The sequence below is a fragment of the Rhipicephalus sanguineus genome, chromosome 1 (assembly GCF_013339695.2).
Source record: "Rhipicephalus sanguineus isolate Rsan-2018 chromosome 1, BIME_Rsan_1.4, whole genome shotgun sequence".
NCBI classification, from domain to species: Eukaryota; Metazoa; Arthropoda; class Arachnida; order Ixodida; family Ixodidae; genus Rhipicephalus; species Rhipicephalus sanguineus.
Genome location: NC_051176.1, coordinates 212,141,106 through 212,154,929, shown reverse-complemented (window position 1 = coordinate 212,154,929; position 13,824 = coordinate 212,141,106). Strand labels below are relative to the sequence as shown.

The 13,824-nt window shown below is 45.7% G+C and overlaps 2 protein-coding genes across 2 annotated transcripts in view; one reads left to right on the top strand and one right to left on the bottom strand.

Annotated features, from left to right (window-relative positions):
* The window catches only part of LOC119406972 (small nuclear ribonucleoprotein-associated protein B), a 373,302-nt gene extending 360,346 nt beyond the window's left edge, over positions 1 to 12,956 (bottom strand). The window contains exon 1 of the mRNA XM_037673794.2: positions 12,946 to 12,956. The gene's annotated coding sequence lies outside the window, so the exon portion shown is untranslated. The remainder of the gene's footprint in view (positions 1 to 12,945) is intronic.
* LOC119406858 (enhancer of mRNA-decapping protein 4) overlaps positions 1 to 13,824 on the top strand; it is a 202,582-nt gene that overhangs the window by 101,213 nt on the left and 87,545 nt on the right. The window contains exons 11-12 of the mRNA XM_037673612.2: positions 1,335 to 1,434; positions 4,847 to 5,009. Coding sequence (XP_037529540.1) covers positions 1,335 to 1,434; positions 4,847 to 5,009 — 263 coding nt within the window. The remainder of the gene's footprint in view (positions 1 to 1,334; positions 1,435 to 4,846; positions 5,010 to 13,824) is intronic.

Here is a 13,824-nt window from a genome sequence, read left to right as displayed (position 1 = left end):
AGAGCAAACAGCATCGAAGCACTGCCACTGGGAGAAGGGTGCACGCAACTTTGCCGTGTTGAATACGATTCAAGTGCGAGCAGTGCGACGAGGCAGTGTATCGGAGTGTGGGTCGAAACCCATCTCAGCTGTCGTTCGTTCCAAACGCGCACGCAGGTTTGTGTCCATGGTTGGAAGAGCGATGAAAACACTACGGCAGTTCGAGGTGCACACCCAACATTACCAAACCAACTCGCAGTTTTCAAGCACGCGCGATACACGGTACGATGGGCTCCACTCGACGACGACCGCGCAAGCCGACCGGAAGTGGCACCACAGACCACGTGGTTGCGCCGAGACGCCAGAGAGAAAAAAATGAAGAATAAAAAATGCCGCCGGCGCTGACGTAACTTTTCGGTGCCTCCTCGCACCTCCGCTTTCCCTCCCTTCATGCCCCGCGCAGCTTTCCGCGCGCTCGCGGCGTTGAGTTGAGGGAGAAAGCTGCGGAACGTGATCTCTATAATTTGGTAACACCACTTAGACTTGACGGATTCGAAAAATTTTTGCGGCATATGACTCGTGAAGAGTCATACGTCAATAATGAGACTATTCCAATATAACTAAGAAAGGTGCTGCAGGGCCCCTTTAAACCCCAGATATTATTATTATTGACACTACGCTTGACATCTTGGCAAGTTGGTTCGTGGCTGAAGGTGAAGGGTACCAACTTAAAAAGTTGCAAGTCTAGCGTCTGTCTTGTCTCTTTTTTTTTTTTTTTTTTGCACTGGGACCCTTTACCTCAGCTACTTACATTGACAGTGTGGGGTTTCTCTACCAGCTCTCATTGCAAAGCATGCTGTCATCAGCGGCAGTTTCTTCCAATCTCACAGTATTGCATTTAAGGAAGGAACAGCATCAAAAATTAATGTGCTTGAATGAAGTAGGCTTTTAGAAACTTGAAAGAAGGATAGATGGACATTTATGGGTACTAGAAAATGAATCCTAATATTCTTAAGCCATAATATTTTACTCCTACATTAGGGTGAAATGACAATGCACAGAATGAAATGGGCATTAGCCTATAATATATTTCTCTGGCACAAAAGTACCTTCAAATACAGTAAACTCTGAGGAAACTGAACTGCTGATTAAATGGAACAACCGCTTCTAATATGATTGATTTCGTACTTGAATTCTGCACCCCTGTTCCTTCCTCTTTAAACGGAACTCCTGTTAAATGGAACATATTTTCCTGGTCTCTTTAGGTTCCCTTTAACGAGAATCTACTGTACAGTTAGCTGTACAAGAACAATGTTTTTTAAAAATCTTCGTTTTTACCCCATGATCTATTATAGGTTCATTGTGTCACCTGGAGATGTGGCACCATTGCCTGCATTAAAGGTGGAAATGGATCCTTCATCCTGTTACTTAGTAGTGTCCGACATTCACAGAAAGGTACGACTACTTCTTTGGATTTTCATTATTGGAACTGACGTAAAAGCTTTTGTAGTCCTGTGGGGATTCTTGTGTAAAAATGATGTTGCCGATTCTGAAATTCTTCTCACTAAGGACATAACTGCCTTGTGTTGGGATGATTATGGCCATCATCCAAATGGAGAGTAATACAGGTACCTCTCCTTGTATAAGTTTGGAAGTGGCGAAAGTGTTTTGTGAGGTGTTTATTTTTATTTGCTGGTGTTCACAATTAGTCTACAGCACTTAATTTGTTCATTGTGCTTGGCACCCTGCAAGGCTGTCGCCATTAATATATGCAGTCGAACCCACTTATAATGATACCGGTTGGAACAGTATGTGGGTTATAACAGTGAGAAGCTTTTGTACTGTCAACTCTTATTTGTTTTCTATGCTGAAATAACCTGCTTACTACAGTGCCTTCATGCTGCATTATCAGTTATAACAGTGAAGTCTGGCTGCTGGGTGTCCATGCTGAAAGGTAATGGAATGCGAAATCCTTGGGAAAAAAGTATCGGTGTGATAAATGCTCTGGTATTGCTTGAACTACTTGTATGATGTGGACAGATCTTAGCGATATGACCTCATTGGTGATAGTTATAGCAATTTTCTGAATTGAATCAACAGTCTGCAGGACCGTTCTCCGTCCTTTTGTACCTAAAACGTAGTGAATTGTCCACCCAACCGTTTTGCTTGGAAACCATCATCTTGCCATGTGCACGCTTTTGTCTGCTTTTGCATTTCAAATTGTGCTTGAGTTTTCCGCTGCCTTTGCGAGATCCTCTGCTTCTCCTCATGTCAAGGTTACCTTTGCAAGTAGTTGACCATGCATCCCCAGATTTTTCAGGGCACAAACTAGCAGGTTATCAAGCATCCTGTCTAGTGTGCTGAAGTTGTTGTCTGCTAGTTAGTGAATGGATGCATTGAAATCCTTTACTGGGTTGCCTGGCATGTGGTCGTGTGAGAAAAAATAAATTGGATAGGGCTATTTAATTCTGGGTGGGCAAAAAATGCTTCTGAAATCTCAGTTTCTTTACTTTACATTAGTGTGTTCACCTTCCTTGGTGTGCAGTGTCCACTGACAATGGCAATGGTGTGGGTTCTCAGAACAATGGCTGCTTCTTCTTATCCCTAATTTCATTGTCGTCGAAGAAAGTTTCCAGTCTTATTTAGTGTGCCCGCCACTGGTTAGTGGCCTCCTCAAACTGGGAGGGGCTGCTGTATCCTGCCCTGGTTGCCAACAGTGTAGCTAACCTACACTGGTGGCATGCCCCACCTTCAACAACACTGAAGCAACCAGAAGCTCCCAGCCAGATGCACTTTGCAAAAAGCATTTATTGATAGACAGTGGCGTGCTTCGATACGCTAGGACCAAAGAGAAGTCAGGTTAGAGGGGTGGCAAGTGAAGAACACAATGCATGCTTATGCACAGAAAGTTAACAGTGTTAAGAACTTCACACGTGGACACAATGGGTATAGCAGCGTAGCGGCTCTCAGAAACAGATTGACAGGTTTTACAAGTTACATGTAAATAAAGTGGCATGTTTTAGTGTGAATTCGCCTATTTCTCTTTTTCTTTTTCTCTCTCTCTCTCCGACACTATGTCGGCGTTTTGGGAATCCAAAAAGTAGGTCAGCAACAGTGATCACTGTAAACAGTGGCAAAAAACACGGGACAAGGTAGAGCATCGGAACATTGCTGACTTCCAACAATGTGTTTATTTGTGCATGCAGAAATTTATAATATGAACTTACTTCCTTGACAGAAGCCTTGTTGCAAGGGGTTCGAGCAATATCTTGGGTGCGAAGCGAATTCGAATATTGAAGTGTGAGTGCGAATCGAATAGAATATTTTTCGAATATTTCTAGAATATTTTTCGAATACTTACGAAGCAAAATTGCAGAAAAAAAATGTTAGAGAGGATTTCTAAGCATATTCTTATGAGATAGCAACATGAAAGTGTTTCTTTTCACTAGGTTGATGAAGCACTGGCGGGGTGGTGTTTCATAGTTGTCTTATCAAAAATGAGGCAATGTAGAGGCCGAATTGTATTTATATACATGATTTGGTGCAAGCAAAGTGTTGCCGACAGCACTTCACACGCGATAGGCAAAGATGCCATTTCCTCAGCCTCTCCTCCTCTTTCAACTTCTGTGGAAGCCCAACTGATGCGGCGGACAAGAGTGTTCTCCCTTCAATTCCGGAGTTCCAAATCTGCCTCGTGAAATTTTGGATGCTAAAAAGCTTCGGCTTCTGATTTTTCGGACTTCCCGCCCAAATTTCAGGTCCAAAACAGCATTAATTGAGCCCCCACCGCTGCCACATCTTTCATCTCCATGTTGGAACCAGCGTTTTCTTGAGTTAGTACATTTGCGACCGTAACGGAGCCCTAAAGGCAGCTTTGCCGCACTACGACAGCGTAATGAGGTGAAGCCAATTGAAAAGCTGAAGGGGTCACTTTTAAATCGGACAATGACTGTATTTGTTTTTGGGAAGTTCTAATAGTAAAATTCCAGTGCGAATCGAATCGAATAGCAAACACTATTAGAAAAATATTTGAAATTACAAATATTCGCACACCCCTAGTTTTGTGGTGTTGGTGTGCCTTCACTGGAATTAGGAGCGGCAAGTGCGTCCCACGAACGACTGGTTCCTCATTAACAGTGCGTAGGCTGACAAGCAATAACGAGGCGTGACAACTCCACAGTTACTTTTGAAAAAGGTTCTGTGGTGTTGGGTTGCCTTCACTGGAATTAGGAGCGGCAAAAGCACAACAAGCGAGAAAGGAGGCACGGTACCATAATACCTTACCGTATTTCTGTAACTTGCTAAAAGACAAATGCATCCGTGTGGTACAGCAAGCAAGAGACGCAGCAAACGCATGAGTATGGTACATCAGCAAGAGACAGTGGGAACTTAGTAGGCAACGTGCTGCACACAACTAGAAACGATCGGCTTCTCACAGCAGCAAATGTGGCGTGCCGGTGAAGATTTTTTTACAGTAGCATACCGCGGAAAGCCGGGCGAGTTGTCCGCTCCTCCGCCATACCCTTTGTGTTACGTATCGTTTCCAAACCCTCCATACATTATAATTTTTTTCTCGATTTGCTGGTATCGGCAGCGCTCATGCGGGATTCGCGGCAGGTACCGAATGTGTTCAAGAGAGCCTGGGCACATACCAAAATGCCTGGTAAGTGTACTGGCAGGTATTGAAGCTGCTGCAGGCGTGGCGGTGGCGATTTGACTTCTTGAGCAGTATAAAAAAGTGTGATTTCATTTTTTCGGACTATTTCATGGCCGCTATGGAGTCCGAAAAATAGGGCGTTGTCTGTACAGTGAAACATGCCTGAAAGGATGTAATAAGTGCCTCTTTGTTCCTTTTGTTTTTGTGTAGGTCATGTATGTTGGCCAGGTACAACAAGACACCAAGGCAGAACTGGTGACTCTAGCTGCGTTTCCGGTGGTTCTGCCTGTTCTCAGTTTCACAGTGGTTGAAGCAGTGCGGTGTCGCTTCAAGCCATCCACTGACACAGAGCATGTTAATCGCCTTGATGCAGGCAAGTTTCATTTTCATACACTGTGCTACATGAGGGAGTGGATGAAATTGCTGTACAGTAGAATCTCGATGATATGATTATCGTAGGGTCATAAAAAATATTCATGTGAGCCGAAATTCGTGTCACCAACCAACATAGAAAACTGTGCCAAATTAAGTAGCATACTGTATGCCTTCAATGCAGCAAAAGGAAACTGGTGTACATTTCTTATGATTGTTTCTCAGAGCCGCAGCAATGTCATAGACCGCTCTGCATGACTGCTCTGAATGAATGGTACTTGAATGAACGGTACTTGTAATTAAGCACCACATGCACGTGTTTAATTAAGAGACAAAAGGTCCTTGTCCAGTGACAGTTCATGTCCCCTTCCCAATTTTGGCACATTTTCCCTCATAACACCAGCGTTAGTGAAACCAAATTGGCAACATAGCATGCATACTTGCTCTTGAATTCCTCGCACCCGCACGTGATTGCAGTGAAAAGGTGTTACCTGTGCGGGCATCACCTTTTCATATCTGCGGGGCAGTGTACATTCGTATCAAACATTGCTGGGGTAATCGGTTCGCAACGACTGTACTCCAGTACCTTGTGGGCTGATGGTCTTGGCCGTGACCACAGAAATAAGTCGTGATCGTATCGCCAAGATTCTACTGTGTTTACGTGATTGTAAGTTTGCTTGGTTCAAAGTTAAAGGGACACTAAAGAGCAAAACGATTTTTCTCGTATTAGTAAACTACTTTTTCATGATACCAAAAACACCACACTTGCTGCAAGAAGACTCTTAGTAAGCGAGAAAATGCTCAAAAACCAAATATGGGTGGCGACGCCACCTTGAGGTTTCCACACCAATCGCAGTGACGTCACATATTTTGACGGTGCCTACTAGGGCCTACGTAGTTCCTAATCGGTAAAAATGAAGTACATTGTCCTCTGAGGGGCAATAGACTTAACATACCAAGTTTGAGGAAATTTCGTTGGGCCAATGGCGGCAAAATACAATAAGTACACTTTGAAATCACGCGCAGTGATTTTGGCGCGAAATTTGAAAATGATACTTTGAACTTCATTTTTTCCTATATTAATAAACCTATGAGGACTACAATAATGACATTCGAGTTCTCAGAGTACAATTTATCAATCTAAACTGATTCATTGTTTCTCTTTAGTGTCCCTTTAAACCCTTGTATTGCACATGAAAGAAAACAAATGCAGGCACGTAGGTGCATGCCACAACAGAAATGAATTAGCCTAGTCGTTGGTCGGACTACTTGACTTCCTGTCCTCACCATTGTTATCATCTTTGCTACGGCTTCTTTGGCTGTCACAGCTGCTGTAGTCTCAATGCTTCATCGTCCAGTGTAATCCGCATATCACTAGCGTTGCAAAAAAATATAGTATTACATTCTATTACCATATGTATAGCACAGACACACGCACATGCATGTATAGCACAGCCGCATACATTGGGATGACTAACATAACTGTCATGTTACGCCTCCACGGCAACAGTTGCCTCGTGGAGGCCATGTGAACACCGTCAGTAGGCCGAGCAGGCTTGCAGCCATGGTGGGCCGACTTCTGCTATTGCATTGCTGCCATTGGCAGCAGCTTGTTTATGGGAGTGAAATATAGCGTCTAGAGATCTGAAAATTTGTGTTGGGGTCATCTCCTATTTTGCTTGTATTTTCAAATATTTGTGACAGGTAACTTGGGGCTGTGTGTTCTAATATCATGGTTCCTTTTGCTCTTCTTTCTCGGACAAGTTAATAGATATAAAGCAAATTGCCTTTCTATAGCCATTGCAGGGCATTGCCTTTATATAGCCAAACCCGGATACACTCATACCTCGTTTTAACGAAGTTGGGGGGAGCCATAATTATTTTGTTACATCCATTATTTCATTATATCAATTGTAACAATTTACGGCAATGTATGCTCAGTTGGGTGCACAATGATAAGCCTGCAAAGGAGACTGCCTCGCGGCTCACTCTACGCGACCATACATGTGACGGACATTGCACAGAAGACAAATAGTTTGCTTGCTCAATGCACACACTACCTATTTTATTGTCTGCTAGAGCTAGCTGGAAAAAAGTCCATGATGCTCTTTTGTTTTGGACATCGCGAGTGAAAGACTTCCTTTTCAGCGGTGGCCACCTTGTTGAGGCCATTTTCGCCGTCGCTGCCAGGGCCGCCGAAGTAATGATGTAATAGGTCAACCACATCGAGTGCCTGCGACAATGTTGTCACTTGTGTCGGTTTGTCCGGTGACATCTGCGACAATAGCACTGTCGGTCAGCTCCTCTATATTGACTGCGTCGGCATCGGCGTTCACATAATTGCAAAAAAATTCATCCGTGAAATCGGTGATGTGACTATACAAAGGCTGAGAAACTACGGTGCGCAGCGATAAGGTCCGTCGTCGAGGAGAAGACGCGACACACAAGGCATACAAATGCTGAGAGTGCACGATGCGCAGCGACCGCACTCAACTGATCTCCGTCATTGTCAAAAAACGCGCGCACTGTGTAGACGCACACACAACCCTCGACTGCCTGGCGAACCAGTTCTTGAAAGAGAAGGAAACCACCTTGCACTACAGTGTGCCACTTCTCACTGCCGTCACGTGGCCTGCCCGCCCGCCCTCTCCTCCCTCCTGGCTGCGCATGGCCGCGAGGTCGACGCGAGCATTTCTAAAACAGCCATGCCAAACGAGTGTTGGAACTCCACGGAAAACGATATACTTCATGCACTGTGGTCAGGTTGTTTTTAGATTAATATAGTTCTTTATATCGATTGACAGGTGAATTTTACTTTGTTACAGTGAGGTTGCAAATGCATGGTTCTCTGTGGAGATTTGAAGGGAGATTTCATTTACTTTGTTATATCCATTATTTCTAGGGGTGTGCGAATATTCGAAATTTCGAATATTTTTCGAATAGTGTTTGCTATTCGATTCGATTCGCACTGGAATTTTACTATTCGAACTATTCCAACTTCCCAAATACAAATACAGTCAACGTCCGATTGAAAGTTACCCCTTCAGATTTTCAATATGCTTCACCTCATTCCACTCTCGTATTGCTCCGAGTATTCGAAAAATATTCTAGAAATATTCGAAAAATATTCGATTCGATTCGCACTCACACTTCAATATTCGAATTCGCTTCGCACCCAAAATTTTGCTATTCGCACAGCTCTAATTATTTCGCTATATCCCATTACATTATAATGAGGTTTGAGTATATATCGAGATAGCAAATAAACCAGAATTTTTTAATATATTGTGTTGTTCAGTATGAAACTTTTAAAGAACTTATCAATGTAAATAACACATCTCATAAAACAAAGTTCATTATACCATATATAGAAATGCACCGTGTGCACATCGACGCAGAAAATTCTCTGGTCAGCTTTGCACTTTTCAACATTGTCCAGTGGCTAAGAGTAGTAAACTCCACAGCGTTCTATTGACACGTAGTAGTGGCAAATGCGGCTCATTCCATGAAGCACATTTTAAAAGGCGGGCATATCAGAACTCATCAAGTCGTTATTACTGTCAACAACAAACTCTCTGGTAGTGTCAGCATCCGATCAGAAATGGCACCTAGAAAGCTAGACAGCTGGCACCACAAATCAGTACAGTTAAGCCTTGAGGGATTCATCACACTCACCAGATGAAGAGTTAGCACCAGCCTCACCAGAAACGCTGAGACCACAATGGTGAAAGCAGTTCTGGATCGTTTGTTTCTTGCAATCGTACCGTATTTAACTGCTGACACTCTTGACATCCTTCGCATGACCTTCACCCAAAGCTCAGGTCTGTCAAGCATAAAAGCAAATTTTTGCACACTCTCGTGAATCATTGGGCCAGAAATAGGAGTTGTAAAAGGCTGCCTGAACATTATACACAGCTGTGCAAAGTTATCAACCGCCGGAAGCAGCGGGCCTCTAGTCTGTTTGGGCCCTAATGTCGGCCTTGCAGTGACGTCGGATCTGTTTGCTCCACTTTCAAATCTGTTGATTATCACTAGCTTTGCGAAGAATAGCAGGTTCTTTCGTTTCAGGACAGCCGTCACGTTAACAAAGCAGCGTATTACCATAGGGAAGTGAACGACAACCAAACTTGATGGGCTGTTGGGTGCAGAGCACTTGGTGGCAAGGAGTAGTTTTTACTCGCTCTGTCCAGTGCGCTCCTAATGACACCACTCACTCTCTCAAAACGCATGCAGGAAATCTTCCTTCCACGAGAAAAAGCCAACTTTTTGGGGCTTTTCGTGCTTACCGATGTTCGATGTATGAAGTGTTCTGGCTAGTTTTGTTCGAGGTAGCCGTAGATTTTCGTATGCATTGACAAAGCATTGTCGTGTTCCAAAACAGTCCAATATAAGGGATACAGTAGACTCCCGTTAAAACGAACTCGAAGGGACCGCGGCCATCTGTTCGTCTTATCAGGAGTTCGGCTTATCAGAAGTACCCCCAAAAAGAGACATGCTAACATGCCAAGTGCATCCAAATGTGTTATAGAAAACACTGAATAGAGTAGACTTACAATGGGGGCAAAAAGAGAAGAAAAATATTTATTTGGCTCATCTAGATAAACACTATGCCTTCAAGCAGAGTATTTACACGAATCGTACGAGCAGCTGATTTTGCGGGTTCAAAAATGAAAAATTTTCATGAAGATACTGCTACCACATTTTAATAAAACCGTAGCACACTCCTATGTTGACGATTACAAAAAAAGAGAGAGAGAGAGAGAAGCACAGTTTTCCTTCAAATAATGTAAATTTATTGTCCTGGCAGTTCCTTTTCTTCTGTGAGCCTGTTTTGCTGGCTCTATGATAACTTCTGGATACGCCTCGGTTGCGTGCTGTTGCCTTGACAAAGTCATGATACGCTGAGTTGCTTAAGCAAATCGGCAAGGTTTTCTTCGAGGTCCGGATATTTTCCCATTTTCGGCCCGTAGTAACTTTTCCTGATCGACGGGCAGCTGAAGAGGCAGGGTTCTGTTTGGTGTCGCAGAAGTCTGTTGCCAGACTGCCGCTGGATTTGGCGGCTAAATTTGCCCCTACAGTTTCAGCTTTCCCGTAAAGTTCCTGGGTTACGTGCGCTCCAGTGACACGGGCACACGACGGACGCTGGCACGGACGCACACCTGCCCCAAAGGGGCAGGCTCGCGGGCTAAACAGCGCGTGGCCGTGATAGCGGCTAGTAGCGCGTGACCGAGACCCTGCCAACCGGCCATTGATGAAATGGCCGCACTCGCGACCATTTCGGCCAATCAGCCGCACTCGCGACCGACTCGCTAGTGCGGCATTGAAATGGCCGCACTCGCGAAGCGAGGGCGAAGCCATGATTAGGTTTCCGCGCCCGAAGGGCGCAGAGGGCCTTCATTGAGCAACAGGAAAATAATGTACTCCCGTTTGTGGGAAACTATCGATGTCTATTGGCCTCGAGGCCCACCACTGGAAACGCCGGCGCCACCGTCGGCGTGACGTGCTTGGCAGGATCACGTGGTCTCAGCGGCCACGTCGGCTGCTTGTGGCGCACTGCCGCGTGCTTTGAAAACGAGTTTCAAGTCCCACATGCGCTGCGGTCTGTTCAAATTCGGAAGTTTTCTCTCATTTTTTACTCAATTGAAACAATTGTAATAGAGTGGCTGCCTCCGAAGGCGACGAACATGGGGCTCTACCGCTCGGTGCCGCAGTGCCGCGCTTACGCAAAGGAGCCCAGTGTCAGCCTGCACCGGTAACCGCGGGACAAGAAACAGCGTGAAGCATGGGTTGTAAAGCTAAGAACCGGCAAGTAGCCATCCGCTACGAGTCTTGTGTGCAACAAGCACTTCCGCGACGAAGACTTTTGTTACTGCGTCCGGCCTGCGATGTTCGGTGAGTAACAGACAGCTGTTACTCACCGAAGCGCGCGCGAGACGATGGCTCGCGCACGCTTCCCGCCGGCAAATGATGCTTATCTCCCACAGGATGGTAAAAGCGCAACCTTTTACCACGTGCGATGCCATCTCAGAACCCTCCAATGCGACATCTTGATCGTCGGCCCCGTTCTCAGCGTCCACAAAATCGGCTGCAGATGCACAAGTCATTGTTTAGATACGTTAAATTAAAAAACGCACAGGGTCCCTTATGCATTCGCTACAGATGACTAGAAGGCGAAAGCCATCTTCTTGTCAGTCGATGTACTGATTCTCCCCCGCCCCCCTCCAAAAGCGTGACCGATCACAGAGGCAATGCAAAGTGACCGTGACGTATGAATGCGTCATCATGTGATGTCACATTATGTGACGTCATAATGACGCTACATATTTTGGCGATCTGTGACGTCATGATGACGTCATATAGTGACACCATCACGTGACGATTATTTTTTGCATCACTCGTGTTGACGCCGCCGACGCGGGACGCCGACGGGCAACCTTCCCATTTGATGAGGCATGCACTGCTTCATAAGCTACATAAATTTTGCATCGCCTCCGTGATCGGCCCACCGGCCAACCCCATGTATTTTCTTAGAGCCTCATTTATTTACGTGGGAAAGATGCCACCCTGTTGGCGTTAGACACGACACTGCTGCCAAAATTGCTGGGGTGCACGCCAAATAATTACTATCCTGTGTTGCGGCTGCTGGTTGCTGCAATACCTTCTATTTTATTCACCGCTATTTCAAGTTCATGTGGGTCCTAGTTCACAGCCGACGTTTGCAGAACAAGTCCGGCAAACGTTACTGTATTTTCTTTCTTTTCCTAGGCGTCGCATGCTACTACATGCTCGGTCTCGTGGACTGGTTCTCCTTCCACCAGCAATCTCGAAGTGGTGAAGCTTTGGTCTATGAATTTGTTGATGACAGAGAGCGGCAAGTTCACTGGAATGCATACGGAACAATAATTAAGGAGCATTAAAAAAAGGCGTCACATTTGCTCACGTTTTGTGTGAGCACCAAACGAAACGAATGCGCTGAATAAAGAAACAGAAGCAGCGGCATTTGCCCGCTGAGAAGACCGATCAATACGCAGTGCGAGACAACTTGTCGAATGACATTGAAACGTACCCGAATTTAGACCGAAAAAGAAAAAAAAACACTGAATCGTCGGGGTGGCAGATCACAAAGTTGCCATGCGCACCGAAGCCGCAGTTGTAAGGAAATTGTTTTTGAACTGCTCTGATAGCGTCCGCGCAACAGTAGTTGTTTGTTTACTCACAAATTCTCATATTTTGCGGCCTAAAGTTCACAGCGCGGTGCCAAATTGCGCTCGTAGCGAAAGCGAAACCATCAGTACGAACATACATGCAGACGCTCATACATGCAGAGGCACCGTCAGTGGTCGCGAACCCGTGCGATCGCTGGCTTGAGGCTTCTTTCTGTTATACTCCGTTTGGTTATACAGACAGTCTACTCTAACGAGATAGTTTGCACTTAGCCAGCGACTACCTTTCACTCAAGAAGCCGGTTCAGGGGTCTCCAACGCAGTGACAGCGTGAAGCGAGTGCTCGGTTTTCTGCAAAGAGACAGCGACTGTAGACTATCTTGTGCTTTCAGTTTGTTGAAAATGATTATTTTGACAGTAAAGAACACAGTTCATTTCGAAAGTACTTACAGAAATGCCCTGGAGGGCTTCCGCGAGGTGTTTTTGTAGAGCGCCGACAGCAAAACCTATGGGGAGCGCGCCGGTGGTATCCTGCCTAGCACGCAATCGAGGCGCGTCCGATAGAGGGCGACTCCGTAACTCCTCGAGGCCAATAGCGTTGAAACGTCTCTCGAAGCCGGGCAAAGCGCCTGCCAGCGGATTACAACCTTACGGGAAAGCTAACAGCAACCTTACGGGAAAGCTGGAACTGCAAGGGCAAATACCCCCAAGTCTGGCAACAGACTTCTGCGACACCAAACAGAACCCTGCTGCTGAAGATATCTCATTGCGCTACTCACGGTCACAAGCATCGCGCACACGGAAAAGACAGGACGCAGCTATATTCAGTGTACAAAATAGGCTTCCCTCGTCGTGCACTTCCATAACCAAATGGCTCATCACAATTTGCGCTTCAGTGGGAACAGATACAACGCGCACAGGTCCTAAACCGACGCGAGCTGACCACAAAATGTGCTCGGCCGCCATTGTGTGATGGCAATGACAATGCACCTGACCCCACTGACCGCAAACTGTTTCGATTTCGTACTCGATTGTAATGCACAGACAATTTTCATTCCTGTTGTCGCTTTTTCTTTATTTTTTCCTTCACTCCCCTTGCGTGTGCCCCTTTGATCAGGGCGGAGGGGCCCCAAGCTCTTGTGTTCTTCTGTTCCTTTTTGTACTCCAGCTGGGAAACGGAAGACCTGAGGGGCAATACAAAAGGACGCAATGGCTTGGGGGTCCCAGTTGTAAATCCCCGTGCTCTTTTTGTTGCTTTCTTTGCTGATAAAGCCCGCACCTCCCCCACCCACAGGCTGGGGGTGAGGAGGATACCGGCTTTATCCGCTGAATTGAACATTCTTTTTCCTTTATCTCACGCCCTCTGCGTCGTCCGTCGCGATTTGCTTCCTGTGTTTGCTCCAGGAAGCGCTTTTTTTTTGCTTTTTTTTCTTTTTCTCAGTCGCCTGAATGCCCACCAAGACTGCAGTGTTCGTTTCGCAGAATCACCAGCATTGTCGATCACCGCGAAAGTTCGTCTTCACAGAAGAGTACAGTTGGGTGGTTCGTCTTAAGCGAATTTTTTTTGCATTGAGTCTGTGGGAAACCAAACAAACGGTTCTCTGTTGTTCAGCATAAGCGAGAATTTGTCTTAACCGAGTTCGTCTTAACGGG